The sequence below is a fragment of the Histomonas meleagridis genome (genome assembly GCF_020186115.1).
Source record: "Histomonas meleagridis strain 2922-C6/04-10x chromosome Unknown contig_51, whole genome shotgun sequence".
In the NCBI taxonomy this organism is placed as follows: domain Eukaryota; phylum Parabasalia; order Tritrichomonadida; family Dientamoebidae; genus Histomonas; species Histomonas meleagridis.
Genome location: NW_027150894.1, coordinates 1,451,374 through 1,474,851, shown reverse-complemented (window position 1 = coordinate 1,474,851; position 23,478 = coordinate 1,451,374). Strand labels below are relative to the sequence as shown.

Below are 23,478 nucleotides of genomic sequence, written 5' to 3'. Positions count from 1 at the left end.
ATTTCCTCAGCTTTTTTTGAACCTTCTTCAAGTGATATTTGCCGTTCTTTTTTTGCAACTGTATTTCCGACTAAAAGTAAAACTTGAGGTTTTACGTCAAAAATTGAAGCAAATGACTCAACTTGATCAAAAGCTTCTCGGTTTGAAACATCATAAACAATGAGAACGACATGAGCTAAAATCTTGTACTTATATAAAGGTCTAAATTTTGGATTTCCTGAAGTATCTTGAACAACCACTCCTTCGCCAATGGGTGTATTTTGCATATGATAATATATCATTCCAATTGTAGGTTTAAGTTGCTCATCTGAATTTTTGCCTTCAGTAATCCAATAGCAAATTTGCGTTTTTCCAACGCCTGAATCACTCATTAATGCGATACGAAATATTGGGCTGCAATATTCGTCCATCGGAGGTGAACTATTTACATTACACACAAATATATAAAAACTGTTTATAGTTAAAAAGTGACACAATCCACCCTTAAAATGTTATAACATTTAACTCACTGCTTATAATAAAAAAAAAATATTTAAATATTATTAAACCCACTAAGTTATGTGAAATTTTTTGTAAAATTATTTCTGTTTTTATAATTTTTAATTTCATTTTGTTTTCGTAGACAACAGTTTATTAAATGAATTCGCATTAAAACACAAAATATCAAACCGAACATTTCATTTCAAAAACATTTTCCATTCGTCCAAGATTTCTGCTGCTGTTTGCGCGTTATTTGACTTTCCCGAAGCCACAGCTTTGAGCTTCGGCGCCACCTCTCTAAATGCCTCCACGAACGATTCGCATTTTTCTTTTCTTTCTTCCAATGCCACGTCGACACCAATTCTTCGTAGCGTTGTTCTTTGTGTTGCGTACACCAATTTGCCGAATCCTTGCAGCATTGCCTCTATAGTCTGCACGGCCAAATCTTGGTCGGCATCGAATATTTTCGACGCTATCTGCAACATCAGAACGGAGTGCTCAAGTTTTACTACCTCAGGTTTCAACCTCAAGATGCTCAAAACTTCACAGCCTAAATCGACGTTATTTAAAACATTTTGCATAAGACTAGTTAACCCAAATTGTTGTAACATCTCATTTATCCGCATTAAACGAGCATATTTATCATTGATTTGTGACATAAATGTCGATTTCGACTTTCGAAATTCGGTCGAAATCAAAACAGGATTCGAAGAATTATTATTATTGTTGTTGTTTGTAGAAGGACCGCTTTGCTTCTTACGGACAGACTGCACACGCGATTCTTTGTTGTTCGGAGTTTGCTTTCGAGTTTTTGGCGATTGAGCACGAAATTGTGAAATCGCTGATTGATCAATTAATCGAGGAGTGGTCGGACGTGAATGCTTTTTGGGCTCTGAGAGAGGACTTAAACTCTGTGTGCTCATGTGCGAAAATGGTTTTAAGTTGCTGAGACGCATTCGATGTATTAATGCGCAATCATGTCGAGAGGAGGCAATAGTTATGAGTTGTTCGTCAATGGAGACGTCGTGTGGCTTCTCAAGGCCAACAGTAAAGTGGTCAAAAAACTCTGGTGGATTCCATCCAACGATCTTAAGATAATCAGCAGATATGGAAAACGCAACGTTATGCGTTGGGGAGAAGGAAACAATGTCAACGGGCGCAGAATCAAGTGGAAATGATACTGGAATCTCTTTTTGTGCAATAAGATCATAGAATCTGATCGACCGATCAACACTAGAAGATATAAGAATTGGATCGGTTGGATGGAATTCAACGCACGTAACAGAGTCTGTGTGGCTGTCGAATTTAAAAAGTTGTTTCTGTGCTGAAAGATCGAAAACTCGAACTGTTTTATCATCACCACAAGTTGCTGCATAACGACCATCACTGGAAATTGAAACATGATTGGCTGGTCCATTATGAGCATTATAACTTTGAATTGGTCGTCGTTGCCCAGAACTAAGAATATGTAATTTTCCATCATAACCACAAGATAAAACTAATTTGGGATTTTGAGGATGAAAAGCAAGGCCAAGAACTGCTGATCTGTGGGCAGCCCAATTTGAAATACACCTAGATCCATTCAGATCAAAATGCATAACAGTTCCACCATTATTGCCACAAATTATTGATTCTTCTGTACTGTCAAATTTACAAACTGTGATGGGGCTTTGAAATGGCCCAAATGAAGCACGAGGATTATTACTTCCAATTGACCATAAATGAAGAAATCGATCATCACCGCCTGTAGCAAAAACTGAACCAGTTCGATGTCCAAGTGCCATTGCATTGATTTCACCTTCGTGGGCAATGACACTTTGGAGTTGATGAAGTTTTGGTCGCATTGATTTTGGGAAAATACGTTTATTGATAAAAAGTGACAATCATAAAAATCTAATCAGTTTAGAAACAAAAGAAAATTCTTGTAATAATCTGTTATATTGAAGCTAGAGCGATGCTCTAACAAATTAGATTTATTTCTATTACCAAACGAAGATAAATCAATTGGTTAAAATTTTAAACTCATCATGATGAGATCCCAAATTCAAATGTTTTATCTTCTTTTCCTATTGGATAACAAATAATATCTATGATATCTTCGTTATAAAGAATTCCATCATTTTCATAATAGGAATAATTTGTACATTGAACAAATGGGTTCTCGACATATGATATTATTCAATAAATCTGTTAAACAATACACATATTTAAACAATTTAAAATGTTTTTAATCTTTGATTGTTTAAATTTTTTCCATAAATTTGTCATAAAATAAATTATCCTTAATTATTCTTCTTATTCCAGTAAAATTAAAAATATGAAACTCCAAAAATTCCAAATGATAATATCAAAAAACTTTAGGAAACAACATCACTTTGTGAAAGATATTCATTTATTTTTACTAAATGGAAAAATTATCCAAACAAATTTATCATTTTATGAATATTCTCTTTCACTAAATATTATGCTCTTTATTTATAACATAATTTACTGTTTTATACATCCGTCCGAAGTTAGGAACAATTCCACTGGCTTTTCCTGTGAAGAAAACTGCATTGGCGATAGCACTGCTGCGTATGCTCCAGCATTTGTTATCCCAATAACATCTCCATATTCAAGATGAGGCATCAATATGTCCTCCGCCACAACATCTGCAGCTGTGCATAAGTTTCCTACTAAAGAAACTGTTTCAGAAGGTTTATCATCCTTCAACGTAAAGAACTGGAATGCATTGCTTGCAGTAAACAAAGGTTCTGTTCCAGCGGGATCATCCTCCGAAGCATACTTCTTTATTAGCTCTGCAATGGAGGGCCTAATAAAGCCATTTAAAGTATTTTTTATTATGATGAAGATTTTACCCATCGAAACTTTTCGATCCAAAACTTTCATAATATAATAACCACTTTTACATACAACATAACGACCAGTTTCAATGATTATTCGAGTGTTTGGATGTTTTTCTTTAAATTTCTTAAATTGAGGGTTGATTTCTGATGAAAGAATTGACAAGTCAAGTGAAGTATCATTCGATCGTTGGGGTACCCCAAAACCAGATCCTAAGTTTAGAAATGAAAGTCCGCCCGTAAGGCTTTCCCACTCTTCTGCAAGTAAAAGCATTCGAGTGTAATACTTAGAAAGAACATGTGGGTTTAATTCTTGGCTTTTGAGGTGAACATGTATGCCATTTATTTTTGTATTTTGTAGTGTGGTGTTCTTAATAAATGCAATAGCTTGATCTTCATCAATTCCAAACTTAGATAGATTACCACGGTCACTGTAAAATGTGAAATTGGGATTAAGACGAATTCCTATAGAAACTTGAATATTCATGCGTTTGGCGATCGATTCTATACGAAGGATTTCGTCAATACTATCAGCAATAAGAATTGATTTTGTGATGGTCTGCTCTATATCGGAAATTGTTTTACCTGGTGCAGAATAATATATCTTTTCTTTAGGAAGACCCACCTCACATGAAATTAGTACTTCTCCTTTGCTTGCTGCATCTGCCTCAAGCCCATGAGAAAAAACAGTGCTTAGCACATGAGGATTTGAATTACACTTAATTGAATAAAGAAAATCTATATCTGGAAAATTTTGTTTAATTCTATCAATGCTTTCTAGGATTTGTTTTTCGTTATATAGATAAAACGTATCAAATTTGCTTGCTTGTTCTAAGATGTGTTTGTTTAGTTCAGTCAGCATTGATTCTTCAGTTTATTTCTAGTTCTGACTATAGAAAAGTGTCATACCCCCAGTTTCAGAACTTCATGAAGGTGAAAGAAGCAAAGATTCAATTGGCGGTAATTGTGGTAATTACCCAGCAAATAATCTGAAATAGACAGTTGGTTATCAAGAAAACACTTCTAAATAAGCTTCAATTTTTCAAAAAAAAATTAATATATACTGGTATTCATAAATATAATTAAATCAAATATTTTCCTTTAAAAAACAAGATAAGTTTGCATAATTCTGTAAATTTATTCTTTCATCACAAAGCACAAAATGAATCATTTAATAATAACAAATTATTCTATCATTCTTTGATATTTATAGCTTCAATGGTTATGTTATAAAATGTGCATGTAGTGCTTTATTAATTAATTAAGAAATTTTCTGTAAGACCAATGGTCTGATTAAAGGTTTAGTGAGGATGATTTGTATGTTTTACATCATATTTGAATATTTTACATGTAGTGAAAAAATAGCGGTTATAAGACACTTTTGGGTCGGCATAGCCGTTATTGGGAATGGGCGCAAATGAACACAAATAGACAACAGCAACAGTCACGAAGATATCAATACAGATCACCCACACCCCAAGCCAATACACCAACTAATAGTATTGCTGAAATATCAACACTTACGGCGGCTCGTAATAAAATAGAAACCTTAATATATTACTCAAAAGCACGTAAGCAGCTTGTCCAGCTATATTCTGGCAGGCATTCTGATGAATGGTTTTTGATGTCTCTTATAAAGTGTTATCATATATTACTTGCTCATGAAGCTGGTATTTCATTTATATACAATATCCATATGAAAATTTCATATGAATGTGTTGTATGGAATCATGCATTACTCCAAAACGTTGAAAAGCTCATGCAATTTAATTCCGGCTGCAATCTTCTTTCGACGTTAGTTATCACATTTAAGCATCTTGACTATGCCGCTTCGTTACCCACTGTTATTATATCTGCTTTTCGAAACAATAATTCACGTGAGTATCCATTATTACTTAAAAACACCATCAAAGAATACAAAGAAAACGAACAAATTCTTTCGCCTTTATTAAAGTTTGATTGGAGAAGCAGTTCCTCATTATCATGTTTATATCTTAAATTGATCATTGACATTATACCAATTCATTTACTTACAGATATCTTTTCATCGATTGTTCCAAACTTTATATCACTTGCGAAGACTGACGAATTTGTTCACGGGTTATGTTCGATCATATCTAAGGTTAACACGGATGATTACGAAACGATTTATTACCAAATATTTTCGAATTTGGAGTTCTTCATCTTCAAAAGTCCGCAGTATTTACTTGTGTTGTCGTTGGCGGACTTCGGCACGTTCCAAAAGAGAAAAGAAATCTTAAGCGAATGCATCGAGACAAGTTACCAGAACATGTTGAACAGGCCAAAGCACTTCGACACATTGATCAAGCATTTGCTGTATTTGGTGCCCGCATTGGATAGAAAAGGATTCATGGACAACATCGTCGAAAAACTGAAGTATCAGTCGGATGCTATCGTAACACAGCAATTGTATTATGAAGCATTCGTGATGAATAAAAATTTTTCATAAAATTTGAATAATATTAAAAGGCGGCATCGGATTATTGAGAAAATTTTAAATATATTTATGTTATTTTAGACATCCCATTAATATAAATAATAAGATCATCAAAAAGGCTGAATTTATTCGCGTGTATTCAGAAATTAAAACGGGATGGAAAACTTTATGCTGTGAAACTTTCAAATGTTATAGATAAAAGTTAATCTTGTTCATGTTTTGAAAAGAAATTAAAATAAAGTGAATGGAGAAAGGTTTTGAGTTTTAAAATATGAATCCGATGATTTTTCTTTCATTTCTATCATTGAGAAACCTTTCTGCATCATTTTTTGAATTTATACATTAAGGAAAATATATATTTTATTTATGAAATTCAAAACAGAAAAAAAGTTTACTTAAGAAATCTAATTATCAGATCTCTGGTAGATCTCCTTACATTTCCCAGTGATCATTTTTCTTATAAATAAAATCTTTAAATTCTTGATCAACAACTTCAAAACATTTTTAAGCTAAAAATTGAAATCTTAAAGCCAAAACATAAAATTCTTACGGCGTAATTTTGATTGTAATAATGATTTCATGGTAAAAGATTTTTATACAAAATATTATTCTAATTTATCTGTAACCACATTTAGGGACTCCAATAGCGCCTCCAGTCCCGGAGGCAAGTTCTCCAAAACGCATCTTGGGTCGTTCTTATTTATTTCCACGAGTACTTCGACTCTTTTCTGTTTTTCTGATGCCTCTGCAATACTGTGTACCAAATTGTCCATTTCCTTATTTAGTTCATTAATTTCTTCATTTAGCAACTTAATTTCCGCTTGAACTTTTTCGCTTTCTTTATCGATTTTCAATTTTTCTTCTTTTTTAAATTCGATTTCTTCTTCGATAAGTTGTTGCTCAGCTTGACACTTATTAATTTGCGAAAGATATTGATCGAAATCTGCATTACTTTTTCGGAAATTTTCTTTTAGTTGTTTCTTTTCTTCTTTTACTGTTATAAGTTCAGCTTTAATCTTTTCGTACGCATCTTTTGTTTGATTATATTTGTCTGAATATAATTTCGTCATTTGTTCTTTTATGTTTTTCGCATATTTAACTTTCGATTCCAAATCATTTAACTCGGCTTTAAGATGTACATTCTTGCCAAGAAGTCGCTCGATTTGTTGTTCGAGATCAGTTCGATTTCGACGCGCAGATTCAAGTTCCGCTTCGATTCTTGAGTTTTGTGCTTTGATGACATTTAATGATTGGTTTGTAGGCGTAAGATCTTGTTGGGAATAAAAGTTTAAGACATCAGATTCTTCTTCAAGTAAACGCTTACTTCGTATACTGTCTTTTAGTTTGTCAATGAGAGATTTTCTTTCATTTCGAATGTCTTCAAGTTTGAGTGTTATTTTAGAGAGTTCATTTTGTTTAGCTTCACGTTGTGATTTCTTTTCTTTGATGTCATTATTTATGTTTTCTCTTTGAGTGCTGTGAAACAAATCTGCTTTTTGTTGATGTTCATATTGTAATTGATGCATGTGTATGGGATTAGCAACTTCTGCAAAAGCATTCTTAAGCACTTCGATATTGTTTGCCTCAGAAGCAACAGCTTTGTCATACACTTCTTCTGCTTTATTTTCGTCGATATCATCAATTTCTTTTTGCTTTTCTTGTGTTAATTGCTCAAGTTCTTTGATTTTTTTGTTGGTTTCTTCTTCATGCATTGCGCATGCACGTCTTAAACGTCGAATTGCTGCATCAACTGAAGTATCATTTGAATCCACTCCGGCACGATCACGAAGAAAACGAAGTTCTGCATCGAGAAAATATATCTGCTGTTGGAGGTTATGCACATATTCTTCAGCTAAAAGTTGAGCTTGAGGAGGATTTTGTGAATCTGTTTTATCTTGTTTCTGAGTAGTAGTCATTTTAATCCCACGTGTTGATAATCTTAAGTTTGTTGGCTTTGAACCTCTTAGTTTACATATGGGAACTGTTGATTGTTTAGTTCTTTCTTTTGTTCTTTGAGTTCTCATTTCTTATGTGTACGTTAATTAATACAGACCGTTTAACTATTAGTGATTATGAAGTTTTGTTGCTGTAAAACGAATTTTAAATAAAAAATGTGTATAACTTAATTCCTCATTAATATTACACTTGTTCCTAGGTTTATATCATTATGCATTATATCGATATGGATTCGAATCCAGCAATGCAAATTTGGTTCGAACTCAGCATCAAATAATGGGAGTTCTGTGTATTCGTTACGAGATAATTTAGAAACGATTAATTTTGGAGAAAAAGTTACAACGAATGGTGGTGGAGCATTTTCATACTGTTCAACATTCAAAAACATTATGATTCCAAATGCAGTTGTAACAAATGGAAACTATGCATTTGATGATGTTCTAATTTAACGATATGAACACTTGGATATGGAATAAGAGAAATTAGAAGTTCAGCATTTTCGGGTTGTTATAGTCTTCAATGCATCTATTATTATGGAGATAAAGAACCAGAAATTGGTTTTAGTGCATTTTTTAATGTTACAACAAGTGTTATCACATATTTAACATATATAGACAAACAATTTGGACACTTAGATGTTGTTAGCGAATCCACAGAAGGAATATGCAAACAACTTCCAACGATCAATTCCTTTCAAATCCGGGAGCACCATTCATCATACCCCAAAAAAATTTTTTATGATGTACAAATTAAAGATATATTTTGTTCATTATCTTCAAACATTTTAAAAACATTTCATATGGTTTTTTGATTTCTCAAAAAAATATATTTTAAAATTTATTACTTGGTTTTATTTTTTCCGTGATTTAATAATATAATTTCTAGGAGAATATAATCTCACAAAAGTAGCTATTCAAAAAATATTTTAAATATATTAAATCATTATCAAAAAAATTCATATATACTTTGATAAATTCTAATTGTATTTTTATATAATGTGCTTTCAAGCATGTCAATTTCAAAAATTCATTTGTTTATGTGTAACTTTTGTAATACACATTTTTCATTTAAAATTCGCGATTATATTTTGACCTCATTATTAAATGCAATCTTAGCTACATTAGTAGTATCACATGATGGATTTCAACAAATTTATACTAACATTGAATTCCTAAAAAGAGTACCAAAAGAATTAAAACAATCATCTGAGAAAAGATCGAAATGGTTATAATTATTAATACGAAGAGCATTTCATTTATGTTCACCTGATACAAGTGTTCTAATGGATTACATGTACAAACAGCTTGTTACAATTGAGCTGAACTTTACTTTTTTTACTAAATAAAAAACAATTATTTTATAATAACAACAAACTCTTTTTATATTTTTCAAATGAACTAATTTGCGATGCTCATATAAAAAAAATACATTTCAATAACTTTTCATCCAAAATTTTCACATTTAAACAAGTTATCACATTGATTATATCACAAAAACTTTCCACAATGTGTCATACGTAAATACTAATTTACCAATTATGCATTTTCAGTTTTGAGCTTTTGTTGACATTGCACAAAAAAACTTTTTGAAGTCAAAAATGACATGTTTGTTAAAACTGTGGTTTTTTTTTAATAGATTACACCAAACCGTTATTTTCTGGGAATTAAATCATCGAACTTAACTTGACAGAAAAATTGTTTTTGTCACTTTTGGTACAAAATTCCGAAAAAGTGAGACAACTTTAAATGTCTAGCTCGATTTCCCTGATCACATGCGACAATATTCATGGCAACAACGCCCAGGAATTTGAGTACCCAGACAAAATCAAAGGTTCTCAGCTCCTTTCACTTGCTCTACAAAATTTAAAAATACCTGAGAACAAAAATACAAAATTACTGATTCGAAAGAAAGACAAATCTTATAAATGGATAAACCCAGATAAAGACATATCACATTATCATCTTCATGATGGAATGGCTTTGTTTGTATTAAAAACAAACAATGCAATCACTGTTCTAACTTCTGATGGTTCTTCCAAGAAGTTAATTGTTGATATTTCCAAAACTGTCAAAGAATTAGTTTCATATATTGCTGAGAAACTTCGAATTGGAAATCCAATTGGATATTCTTTATTTACAATTTCACCCGAAGGTGAACATATTCCACTTAATCTTGATTTATCATTACCACAGCAATGCACCAACTATGATAAAGTATTTTTCAAAAGGCGTTATTTTGTATTCACCAAATCCCAAATATCTGATCGTGCCTCTGCATTATTAGCCTATAACGATGTTTCTGAGCATATTAAGAAGAACAACTTTCCCATTTCCGATGAGAAAAAAGCCGAGTTATGTTATTATTCATTGTATATAGTAGCTAATGATAGTGACGAAATTAGTGAGAATTCAATACCGCCAGATGTTCCAGAAAATGTCAAAGCTTTAGTTGTGGAATATCTGTCTTCACGAAAAGCGCCGACCAAAGAAGAAGCTATCGGGCAGTACCTAACGGTCGCCCATTCAATTCCGAATTTCGGCTGTGAAATCTTTAAATGTAAATATGCAGAAGGAGAAGATAAGAATTATATCCCATGTGAATTATATATTGGCCCAATTAAAATTGATTTATATAATGAATCCAAAGAAATTGTTTATTCGATACCATATTATCGATATGTTTCTGTACATAAATCGAAAGGCACAATCACAATTAAATTTTTATTACCTGATGGCCACGAACATAAATTAAAAATACATTTTAAGAATGCACAAACTATATATGCAATGATATCTACATATGCATCACTTGTAAAAGAATTTGGTGCCGAATTAATCACTGATGGATTTCTGAAAGAAGAAACATTAACAACAGAAGAAGTAGACATCACTAATTTTACATATTATTATACACTAACAACATTAGGGAAATATTTATATTATCCAGGAACATTAAATCCATATAAAACTAAAGTTTTACCACTTTTACCTAAGTTTGAACAAGAATTACCGAATGAAGTTGCAAATATTAAAGCGAATTGTGACAAAGATATGTTTGAACAAGATTCATTATTACATTTAATCTTTAATACTAATGAAATTATTACACGATCTACAAATATAACAAATGCAGAAAGAGACACAATTAATTCCGCATTATATATGATCTCTACTTCAAATATTACTGTTGGAAGTATTGAATTAATATTATCAAGTTTAAATATTTTAATAACATGTCAAAAACTTATTCGATCTGAAATTATGGTTAAAGTTGATTCGAAACGTAAAACTGTTATTGAGAATTGGGTTAATTTCTTAAAGAAATATCGTGAAACATTTCAAGATAGTCTTAAAGAACTTAAACAATGTCCAACAAATGGTACAATTTTATATAATACACAATTTCATTTAATACATCTTTTAGATGAAATGAAATCTTTAACAGCATTTGCTGAAAGTGTTATTCCATTATCACCAGGTTCATCATTTTTACCAGCGATTGAACATTTTACTACTCTTATTAAAGATACATTACGACCTTTAATACCACATGAGCCAGTTGATCGATTAAAACATATATTTGGATTTCATCAAACATTATTTTCAATTGCGATATTATTAACAGTAGGAAATACTGTTAAAAATGATCCGAAAATAGTTAATAATCAAGAATTAGTTGAGAAAATTAATACCGCATTAATATCATTAGGTAATGCATATTCAAATGCAAATGATTTACGTCAAAAGTTAACAATTCGACCATTTTCAATACCATTTTTTGATAAACTTAAGGAACAAACTATAGTTTTACAAAGGGCTGTTTTAGATTGTAAAGGAATCACTGAATTAATTACGTCAATTACATCAGATAAAACATTTCAACAAGCGTTAATCTTTTCTAAGAAGAAACTTGATCAATTTATTACATTATTAAATGATGTTCGAATAGAACCATTCCGTGATATCCCTTCTTCACAACAATTAAAAGCACTTCATGATTCACTTGTCGAAACTATAGTTAAGTTCTTAAATCATGATGTTAAATGGACAGATTCTAAATCACAAGAACTTTATGAACAAGTTAAAGGTCAAAGTATGCAATTAAAGACATTAATTACAATATTTAAACGAGCATTAAATAATCCGACACGATCAATCTTTATAGCGATTAACAAAACGCATAAAATATTAATAGAAGTAATGAAACATATTCGAGAATTATCAACAATATTACATGATGCTTCATTAATACATTATTTCTCAAATATCATTCGAATTATTGATGACTTATTATCAAATCATATAGCTTCATTTGATCAATTCCATAACTTATTAGAAGAATTATCTACAACAATTAAAAATATAGCATTATTAATCCCTAGTGATAAAGATAAAGAAACATTATTAAAAGATATGATATTTATATTAAGATCTCCATTCCCTGATCGACAAGTAGAAATATTTCAAGAAATGAAAAATATATTAATCGAAGCACAAAACATAGCAAAGAATGAATTGAATGAAGAAAAGTTTGTTAAAATTAAAGAAGCTTATGATTTAACTGATTTAATTATATTATGTATTAACCAATTACCTGAACATGATACTGTACAACCACCAACAATATCTATAATACCATTCTTTGCTGGTAAAGAAGTCAAAACTATGGTTGAAGATATTATACCACAAATTGAAGAAGTTTCACGTTTCTTTGATAATTTCTCATCAATACAATTATTCTCTAATCAAAAGAATATTTTAACTATTATGAAGTTTTGGCAAGCATATTTTAATCAATTATCTACATCACTTCAAGAGATTAAAGATAATGAATCACAAATATTATCAAAAATTAAAGAAATTGCAAGAAAGAAATATCAAATTACAATATTCTCTAAAATAGTTAGTCCATATTTAATTGAAACAACAACATTTACAAAACAACTTGAAACATTTTTCAATAATTGTGAAATGATTATTGATAAAATCATTAAACCTCATGTTGGAGAAAGTGATATCCAAATATTTGTTGAAACTATAAATCCAGTGATAACACAAGTTAATTCTATTGTATCACAAACATCAATTAAGAATCCAGATTTAGCATCTAAAATCAAATTATTACAAAAGACTATGGTAAATACTACATCTACTACATCGATTAATAAAGTTGAATCACAACAACAAAATGCAGATAATTTATATCAAATGGTACAAAATATTATACCACAAGTTAGAGAAGATTCATCAATGAAACCTTTATTAAATGTATTATCTGATTTCCAAAATAATTTAGGAGAATTTACTGATGTATCTGAAAATCATAATCGACAACGAAATAAATCACAATTAAACTCACAAACATTAGATTTACAAATAATTTTCGATAAGATTAAATCATTTGCTGATATATCAGAAGATGTAAAAGATATAATTCAAGATAAATTTGATATATTCTCTAAAAATACCGAATTAATGCCAACAATTTTAATTGCTGCTATAACATTAATTAATGCACATGAAAAGAAAAAATTTTATATTGATGAATTACGTACATTAGTTCAATCACAATTTAATAAAGAAGTTAAAAATGAACAATTCAAAATAATGACAATTGGATTTGCAGTCGCAGCAGGTGAAGCAACAATACAATTAAAGGATTTATTATCGAATTATAAACCAAATAATAATCAAAAAGAGTTATTCTATTTACAATATTTAAATAACGCATTAAATTCATTTAATCCACAAGTATTAATTGAATCTAAAAGTTTCCCATCAGTATCATTAAATTATAATCAAATGAAACAAATTCGTTGTTATTCATTATTATTATTAAAAGAAATTCAAGATGAAAATATTATAAATATTATTAAAAAGTTTAATGATTATATTGATGAAATTGATTTATCATTATCATTATATTTCTTTTCAAATGCTGAAACTATAATTAAAGAATATTTAAATCAAAATCCAAATGATGAAAATATTAAACAATCTTTAACATTCTTAGAAAACCCATCAATATTAATATCATCGAATTTCATTAACTTATGTTTTATAGCACGATATTTACAAGAAGTAGATACAACAGATCAAATGAAAGAATTCCAATTAATTATACAAGATTGGTTATGTCCATTAAGTGAATTTTCGGAAGCAAATTATCGAATGATGGCATTATCATTATTATTACAATCTAAAACAGAAATGGAAATTGTTTTAGAAACATTACAAAATGATACAATGAAAGTACCAATGTTATTACGGAGTCCAATGTCACATTTATCATTTGTTATAGCATTATCGAATTCAGTTGAAGAAAATATACAACAATTTATGGATAAGTTTAATCAAATATATCAAATTATTTATAATATTGATCAACAATTTTCTGTTTTATGTAAAGTTGAAATTGCGTATAAAGCAGATATTAAATTACAAGTATGGATACCTCAATTAGTATCAATATTAAATGAATTAATTCAAGAACTTGAAAATTATGAAGAACCTGATTATACACAAAAATTAGAATTTACTGAAACTAATAATAAACAACTTGAATTAGTTTTATCTACAATGGAAAACACTAAATATTATGACCAAACTAAAGAAGTAATTGATTATTTAAAGGATGATGATACTAAAATTAATAATGAATGTTCTAAATCATTTAATAGTTTTGTCGAAATGTTACCAACTTATACTACAATGCCAATTAATGAAATCGAAAATAAAATGGTTTCAAGTATTAATAATATAATAAATGAAGATAATAATAATAATAATAAAGAAGAAGATGTTAAAGAACAATTAATTAATCAATCTCCAACTATTTTGGCTTCGTTAGCTGGTGTTTTACCAACTATTGAAGAAGAATCTAAAGAACTTTTAGATATTTCATTAGTAAAAGTATTAAAATTAGTAGAAGATGCTACTAAAGAAGATTCGACTAAAGAATCAATCGATAAAGTTCATGATGAACTTAAAAAGATTTCTTCATTTATTGAAACACGATCATTAAACAATGAAGAAATTAAAGAGAAAACTAATGAAAAGACAATTGAATTAATTAATTTATTATCGACTGATAATAACAATGAAATTCATGACAAAATCATTGAACTTAAATCATTAGAAGCTACAACAAAAGAAAAGAAAGTTAATGATCAATTACTAAATGATATTTTACCAATTATTGAAGATATTAATACAAAAGAGAACATTAATAATGAAGAATCTAAATCGAAATTAATATCTTATGTAACAGAAGTATCGAATTCATTAACGAATTCTATCACAACTGTTAATGATACAAATTCATTATTAGACATTCGTACAGATAATAATTTCTATGCTCAAAACTTAACAGAAGAAAAAGATCCACGTCAATTATTATTAATATCTTCGAATGTTCAAATAATGACACAACATGCGATATTCCTTAATAAGAATCCACATATTGAATATTATAAAGAGTTTATTCATTTATCAAAAAATACAATAAAAATATTAAATAATTATCTAAAAGATCAATCAAATGGTAACTTACGATTATTTAGAAGATATGTAGATAACATTGGTGATATTGTAGATGACTTATCATTCATTAATGAAGAAAATGAAGATAATTCGAATATGATCAAATTACAGAAAAATGTTTTAGAGAAATTAATTAATATAATATTATACGTATCAATTATTAACGCAGGATTTTGTAACTCGAAACTTAAGGAATCATTTTTATTAACATTATCTCAAAATGTTCCACATCTTGATGAAGAAACATCAAAACTTTCAACAGAAGTAAATGAACTTTTGCAACATAATACAATGAAAAACTTAAATGAAAATATAAACAATTTAATAAATGAATTAAAGATCGAAATTTCCGAATATTTGGAAACTATTAAAGATTATGATATTAATGTTTTAATAGTAAAACAATATCCAATATATAAAACAATAAAGAAACTTTTGAAGGTTATAACGAAGACAACAGATATCGAATATTTGCCTTATGAACCAGAATTAGTAAATCAGCTTCCAACAAAGATACAAATTCCAAGATTAACTACAGAAGAAACAACTATTGACTCTAAGGAAACTTGTAATGTAACTTTAGACGTTATTCAAAACACTAAAAACATTATAAATGAATTCTTTAATAACATCCAAACATTAGACAACAATTCGATTGTCGAAAATAGTAAAGTTTTATATGAAAATGTTAATAATACATTAACAAATATACTAAAGACTTCATTATGTTCTGTTAACTTACAAAATAAATTGAACTTAACAAAAGAAGCAAATTCGTTATGTAATTATATGGATTTGTTAAATAAGGCATTAAAATCCAAATTCCAAGCGAATCCAAATTGGAACGAACAATTCAAAAACAGTTTTAATGAAATTATGAATATATTAAATAACGTTCTCCAATTGACAGGTGAAACTTTGACACTGATTGAAAACGAAGACGTATCGTTAAATGAATTGAGAGATAAAATATTTAACGTCTCCAAACCGTTACAAGAAAATATTGGATTGATTAATGATAAAATTAACTTAATTCAACAAATGGTACCTTCTGCTTCTAGAGAATTTACTTTAACTTTGTTGAATTTATGCGTTTCTGGCTCAACTACTTATGAGAATTTGTTGTTATATATGAAAGACCATATTAAAGAAATTAATGACATAGATAAAACTTTAGAAAAAGGTGAAAATATCATTGAATTCATGAAGGATTTGAATGAAAATATCAATGGCACAAAATTACCGAACGTTAACCAATTAATTGAATATTCGAAGAAAGTGAAGGAACTTTTTGAACGCGGTATTGAAAGTATTGAATTCGACGAAAAGAATTCTGAAGTCTCACAAATGAAAGAACAATTGAATATTATCAACGGCGGTTTTGTTAAATTGAATGAAACGATGGAAAAGTCAAAGGTCGCTTCACAGGCTTCTACACCAGCGAAGGGAATAAACTTAAATACTGCAAGAGAACATTTGATGAAGAGATTACAATTGGAATCTAGGGTGCACTTGTGTAGATGGAAAATGCAATATTTGGAAGAAAAAATGGAAAATCTTCTAAAAGATGCGGAAAAGACCCAGTAAAAATAGGTCATGAAACAATATGAATTTTTGTCTATTTTAACATTTAATTTCCAAGTGTGGAATTGAATTAAAAGTGGCGTTTGCTTTGATATTAATTGAGAAAACATTCATTTTATGAAATTAACGTGCAATTTTTGACATTTTATTTATCCGATGTCATCTCCTCTTCATTTTATTGGGTAATTTCTTGTTTTTAACGATCTTTTCATGAGTATACACACAAATAAAATAAACATGAAAATTTATTCAATTTGACCAGGGTGTGCATGAGTAACAAAAATACCCAGTAAAATTTACCATTTTTGCCATGACTATTCATAATAATAAACATGGATTTGGATATTTTTTTCTTTTAATAACATTTTTTTGTTGGAATTTTTTAAATTATATGCTTTACATTAAAATTCAATTTATGAATTGAAAAAACTAATTTCCAGAAAAATGATCAATGTTTATACTTTGGACTATAAAGTCATTGGAATGAATGAACTTTAGGAGAATCAAAGAGCCTTTCATTAAAAATATACTTTTATTTTCGTTCAAAAATCAATAAGAAAAACTGTCATACGGCATGAAATGTTATATTTCCCTAATTTAAAACATCAATCTCACATGTATATGATATTCTAAGCGAAATATAAAACATTCCTTGTCTAAGAAGGAAGGAAGAAACAAATTTCATTAAATAAGTACGTTACGAAAGACGAACGTTAAGATATTCAGTAAACGGTCACCTGAATTCCAAAATTTAATGACAAATTCCGCTGACATCCAAGAAATAATAAAAAATTTAAATTCAAAAGATCAAAAAATGAAAGTTGACGGAATGAGACAGTTAGTAACAAGATTTGCAAAACAGCAAGACAATTCACAAATTATTCCATCCATTACTAACTTTCAAACTGATGATAATATATCAATACATAGATTTATTAGAATTATTGGCGCTTCGAGCGCCACAACAAATTTATCATTAAATATTTACTTGATTAATTCAATTATATCTGACTTTGAAAATCCAAATTTACTTTTGAAAGCAAATGCAGTACGTAAAGCAGGAATAATGTGTAACAAAGAAAATTCAGTTCAATTAATTCCAATTATTGTTTCAGGATCTCAATCTTCAGATCCTTATATTCGTGAAACTTCAGCTCTTTCAATATTAAAATTACATAACAATGATCATACTTTAATTTCAAAATATAATCTTATTCCAATACTTCATAATCTTCTTAATGATCCAAATCCAAATGTAGTTCTAAATGCTATTTTCACAATGCAAGAAATAAATCGCACATATAAAACACAGTTAATTACTATCAACATTAAAACAGTAGATAATTTACTTAAAGTTATCGAAGATTTATCAGAATGGAAAATGATACATTTTCTTGATTTTATTCGCGACTTCTCTCCAAATGATCCAAGATTCGCCAAATCTGTTATCGAAAAAGTATTTCCACAACTTTTCCGTGTTAATCCAGGAATAATTACATCTGCTTTTTTCTGTTGTTACAAGATGTGTACCATTATAAATGACTCTCTTTTTTCAGCAGAGACCATCAAATCCATTCTTCATCAATTTCTTAGCTTACTTCGTTCGAAAAAAGAAGTTCAATTTACTGTTTTAAAAAACATCAAACTAATGCTTCCACAACTCCGTCAATATCTTCTTGAATATTTTCCCTTATTTTTGTGCCATAAAGATGATGCTGATTACATAAAAATCGAGAAACTCGATATCGTTATCGGCCTCACAACCGAAGAGAATTCAATTGAAATAATTTCAGAGCTTGAGTCGTACGTTAAGGACGGCTGTATTCAATTTGTACAGAAAAGCATTCAATGCATTGGCAAAATAGCACTTTTGTACGATAGCGTTGTCAAAAATTGCGTTGACTTAATTATAACTCTTATCCAAACAAAAGTAGACTACATTATCCAAGAATGTATAGTAGTAACAGTCAATATTTTCCGGAATTATCCAAGTCAATATGAAAACATCATACCAATTGTTTGTAAATTAATACATAATTTCTCCGATGCAAAAGCACGATCAGCAGTAATATGGATGATCGGAGAATATTCATATGCGATCCAAAACGTCGCAGAGTTGATTGATAGTTTGTTGTTACAAGAATTTGTTGATGATCCAGTTGAAGTTCAATTATCGATACTCACAGCGATTATAAAGTTTTATTTAGGAAACCCAACCAAAGGCAAACAAATGTTAAAACATGTTTTATATTTATCCATTTATGAACTAAGTTCACCAGATCTAAAAGATCGCGCGCAATTATACTTAAGTTTATTAACAGAGTCACGAAAGAAAGCGAAAGAAGTTATAATGTCATTGTTACCTCCATTCATACCAAACATATTAAAGAGCGCAAATCTTGACGTAAAGATTGAGCAGATGGGTACAATATCCACAATTCTCAATGACAAAAACAATTCTTTTCATTTACGAGATGAAAATGTTATTAATCCGATTGTATATACTGAAGAAAACAATATTTTATCAATTGTTTATAATGAAGACGAAAATGAAATTGACGAAAACTTAGAAAATATTCCGATTTTATATCAACAAAAAGATATAATTGAAATCAAAGGAATTTTAACAATTAAAAATTCGCAAAAACGATTAATGTATTTAACTATATGTAATAATAGTGATGAAACAATTGTTATTCATCAAATAACTTCGGAATGGAATGCTTTCGTTATTAATATTAATGAAGAAGAAATCAAAGCAAACGAAAAAAAGAATTTTTATGTTATTGTTAACGTTAATCAGAATTATAATGAACAAAAATTGTTCGAATATATTCCATTAAAATTATGTTTCGATGATGTAACTGATTATTTTTCGGTGCCGATTTCATTGCCATTTATTCTTTTGGATGATAATGAAAAAGGCGCTTTGATTGAGAAATCGAATTTCTTAAATTGTTTAAGTAAAATTCCACAGAACATTAAAGTGACCAAAAAATTAGCAAATGTTCTGTTGGAGGATTTGGAGAAAATATTCGAGAAAAATAATATTTACGCTGTGGCTTCCAATAATGGATGTGAATATTTCGTCTGTAAAACTATTTTCGGATCTGTTTTCGCTTTGGAAGTACAGAAGAGTACACAGGAGAAATGTTGCAACATCTGCATATGCTCGAATTCTGTGTATGAAATTTCTGGGTTTATTTCATTGGTGTCAAATGCGTTGTACATAGAGAAATAAATAATAAAAATAGCGGCATTGTGTTTATAAATAAATGTTGTTTTTATATAAATTTCTTTTGTTAGTAACAATAAAAAAATGATAATTTCAATAAGAAAATTTTTGATTTTATATAATGATGAATGAAAAAAACTTATTTCGTTATTATTTTAATTGCTGCTTCTACTTCAAATTTAAATTTTTGTTGTGCGTGAAATTTGAATTGTGTTCACCGGAGAACGTTAACAAAAACACGATTTTGTTGGAACATTACAAATGAGTGAACAGAACTTTCCAACTTTAGATTGGACTTACCCATCAAATAAAGAGAAAAATAATATATTATCATGGAGTCCAAGTGGATTATTGGCAATGGCTAATGGACCAATTTTATCTATTTTTTCACATAAATCAAAAAGTCTAGAACTACTTTTCACAACAAACCCATTAAACCAAGACATTACAACGCTCTCTTGGTGCATGGGTTTTGATAATGATGGACAAACGCCAATTCAACTTTTAATAACAACAAAATCTTTAGGTATTGTTTTTGATTTTTCTAAAAAACGTACTGTTGCAAGCTTTACAACATCTGACCGTTCTCTTATTTCATCAATATGGTCAACAATTTCAAGTGATAAATTTTTTATTGGAGATTCAAATAACAATGTTACATGTTTTCAAATTACAGACGAAAGTAGCTACAAAGTTTTGTGGTCAAGCGAGTTACATTTTTCACCAGACTTTTTCGCAATATCACCATTTGATTCAGATTCTCTATTAGTTGCAGCAAGCTTAGGCGATTTCAAAATTCTTTCAGCACAAACAGGTGGCACTATCAACCTTGGTGGCAAGTTTCCAATAAATGATAATCCACTTAAACAAGTCAGATATTATCCATTTCTCAATAACACACTTTTATTTGTTAGCTCGACAGGTGTTAACATTTATACACTCTCAGATAGAGCCCTTGTTAAAGTCATTGGTTCTGATATGGGTCATGAGCGTATTTTCGATATTGCATTTGACGAATCTAATGAAACAATTTTTGCTCTAATTCATGGTACACACTTTCGGAAGTATGAAGTCACAAGTAATGGCCTCATCAGGCGACATCATATCCAATATATTTCACATCCTAAAAGTAGTATTCGTTCTTATATCGTCCAATCTCACTACAAGAACAAAATTGCTGTTTTGTCTCTTGGTGGGTTTCTACAAATATTCGAATTTGTTGATCATGATATTGTTCCATGTTGTGTCCATAAAATGCTTCCTTCAAAACCACTAGACTTTGATGTATACAATAACTCGTTAATAACTGGATCAGTTTATGGTTATATTTCGATTACAAGAGATTCTCATATTTCTAATTTCTTTCATTTATATGAAGGAAGAATCGCACGCATTGTATGGCTGAATCAAGACAAGTTTGTAGCTATTGTTGTTGCTGCGAATAACGCCACTAAGGCTTTCTTCTATGACATTCCTTCGATGAAAGCATTTTCACTTCTTCGGTCTGCATTCAATTTCTATGAATCTTCAATTGACATAATTGTATCGAAAAACCGCAAATATTTTGCCATCGTCATCAGCGGTTATATCGTTCTTGTATTCAAAGACACAAATAATTTTGCTACAATACTTGAACAAACACAAGTATTAGCAACATTTTCAGATATATGTGAAGAAGAAATTATTATAATCACTTCTAAATGGGTTGGAAAGAAATATTTACTATCTCCTGATAATTCATCAGAAAGTTATCACTTATTAACAAAAGTCGATTTTAATATAATTAAAATTAATGAATATCCAACAGTCGTAAAAGCATTGAACGACCATTTAATATGCGGCACAAATCACGGAGACATAATCGTAATCGATTGGTCAGATAAAAACTTAACAATTCCTTTCTTAAAAAAGCAAATTTCGTCAATCGAAATTTACGAAAATAATATCTTCGTTGTCGACGTTGCGAACTCTGTCGGTTTGATCAAATTTGATAATGAGCGCTATAATGTTAAGTTCGTAAATGACGAAAAATGTTTAAAATCCATCAAATGGATAAACGGTCGCCAAATTTTGGCCAAGAAACCGTCACAACCGTCGTTAACGGTCTTGTCGGCCGATAGCCTCACGCCTCTTTCGAGGTCAAAAGAAATTAATGTTTTATCAAAGGAGGAATTCATGAAACAGCTTAAGGAAACAAGTAAAGACCTGTTCAGTATTTGTCAGCTTGCTTCTCATTCAGGTTATAATCTTTTGGCAATACTTTTAAGATCTTTATCACCGACTCGTTTCGCCCCTAATTGCTTCTGCGCGAACTTCACAGTTGATCGTATCCGTTCATTCTTGGATGTGATCAACGGAATGCTTGCATTAACCTCATCATCACATCAAGTCCTTCGAATTCGTAAAGCAAGGCTTGAAATACTTCTTGGCAACAACGAAAAGGCTATGAACCTATTCCTTGCCTCCCCACCCAACAGTTCGAACTATGTAATCGATGCGATCAAAGTTGCATATTTCAACACTAAAGACTCAGAACATGCAATAGCGCCATCTGTAGCAGCGCTTATTGACTCCAATAAGATATCCGACGCCACCGACATCCTAATAATCACAGAACAGTACAAAGAGGCTGCGAAACTTCTCACGACGACAGGAAATGTTGAAGAAGTGTTCGAAATTGCAAAGACGAAAATGGATGACAATGACATTGGCGCGATTCTGGACTCGCTCGTGCGAACGCTGCTCGCCGGCAACCATTTCCTGCAGGCGGCATCGATCATGGTCGCATGCAAAAAGATTAAAGAGGCGGCCGAGATAATGAGGAGCAACGGATTTGGCTTCGTGGCAGACGTACTGCAGTCGGTAAAGTGCACGCAAAAAGGAATAGAATTCGAATTTAATTAAAATGTTTTTTTTATGAATGAACTTCACTTAAATGAGAATAAAATATTATTAAAGTTTTAATGTGATTTTGCTTCGAATGAAATTGAACATTTAAATCAGCAGAGAAATTGTTAAAACCATTAAGAAATATCACATATGCAAAGTCAATTAGATCAATTGGATGTAATTAAAGACAAGTATAGTGATTTATGTACTCCATATATTTACACATTCATTTACGGAAATCTTGATCAAGACAATTTAGTGTATCATATGTACATTTGCAAATACAATTGTTCCTAAGATTACAAATGCTATTTCTATTGTGGATTGAACATTTTCTTATATTGAGACATTATTTATTTATTTATTTATTTACGTATATGTAATCATTGAATATTCATTAGATATATCATATCACACTAGATTTTACTCCATAATAAATCATAATGAATCAGATGATGATAAAAACAAAAAAAAAATTTTAATTGTTTTTTT

At 29.8% G+C, this 23,478-nt stretch overlaps 6 protein-coding genes across 6 annotated transcripts; 3 read left to right on the top strand and 3 right to left on the bottom strand.

The window, feature by feature from the left end:
- Positions 1-677: 677 nt before the first annotated feature.
- On the bottom strand, positions 678-2,324 carry GO595_007319 (katanin p80 WD40 repeat-containing subunit B1; the record flags this gene model as incomplete). The annotated part of the gene is made up of 1 exon (XM_067920770.1): positions 678-2,324. The coding sequence occupies one exon, from the start codon at positions 2,322-2,324 to the stop codon at positions 678-680; it is 1,647 nt and encodes a 548-aa protein (XP_067772838.1).
- Positions 2,325-2,967: 643 nt separating this feature from the next.
- Positions 2,968-4,185, bottom strand: GO595_007318 (diaminopimelate decarboxylase; the record flags this gene model as incomplete). Its single annotated transcript, XM_067920769.1, has 1 exon — positions 2,968-4,185. The coding sequence occupies one exon, from the start codon at positions 4,183-4,185 to the stop codon at positions 2,968-2,970; it is 1,218 nt and encodes a 405-aa protein (XP_067772837.1).
- Positions 4,186-4,740: 555 nt separating this feature from the next.
- Positions 4,741-5,793, top strand: GO595_007317 (uncharacterized protein; the record flags this gene model as incomplete). Its single annotated transcript, XM_067920768.1, has 1 exon — positions 4,741-5,793. The coding sequence occupies one exon, from the start codon at positions 4,741-4,743 to the stop codon at positions 5,791-5,793; it is 1,053 nt and encodes a 350-aa protein (XP_067772836.1).
- Positions 5,794-6,386: 593 nt separating this feature from the next.
- Positions 6,387-7,805, bottom strand: GO595_007316 (uncharacterized protein; the record flags this gene model as incomplete). Its single annotated transcript, XM_067920767.1, has 1 exon — positions 6,387-7,805. One exon carries the CDS (start codon positions 7,803-7,805, stop codon positions 6,387-6,389), a length of 1,419 nt encoding a protein of 472 aa, XP_067772835.1.
- A 1,677-nt stretch (positions 7,806-9,482) lies between these two features.
- GO595_007315 (talin 2) lies at positions 9,483-12,144 on the top strand (the record flags this gene model as incomplete). The annotated part of the gene is made up of 2 exons (XM_067920766.1): positions 9,483-11,829; positions 12,119-12,144. 2 exons carry the CDS (start codon positions 9,483-9,485, stop codon positions 12,142-12,144), a joined length of 2,373 nt encoding a protein of 790 aa, XP_067772834.1.
- Positions 12,145-20,562: 8,418 nt separating this feature from the next.
- GO595_007314 (uncharacterized protein) lies at positions 20,563-23,001 on the top strand (the record flags this gene model as incomplete). The annotated part of the gene is made up of 1 exon (XM_067920765.1): positions 20,563-23,001. The coding sequence occupies one exon, from the start codon at positions 20,563-20,565 to the stop codon at positions 22,999-23,001; it is 2,439 nt and encodes an 812-aa protein (XP_067772833.1).
- Between the last annotated feature and the right edge of the window lie 477 nt (positions 23,002-23,478).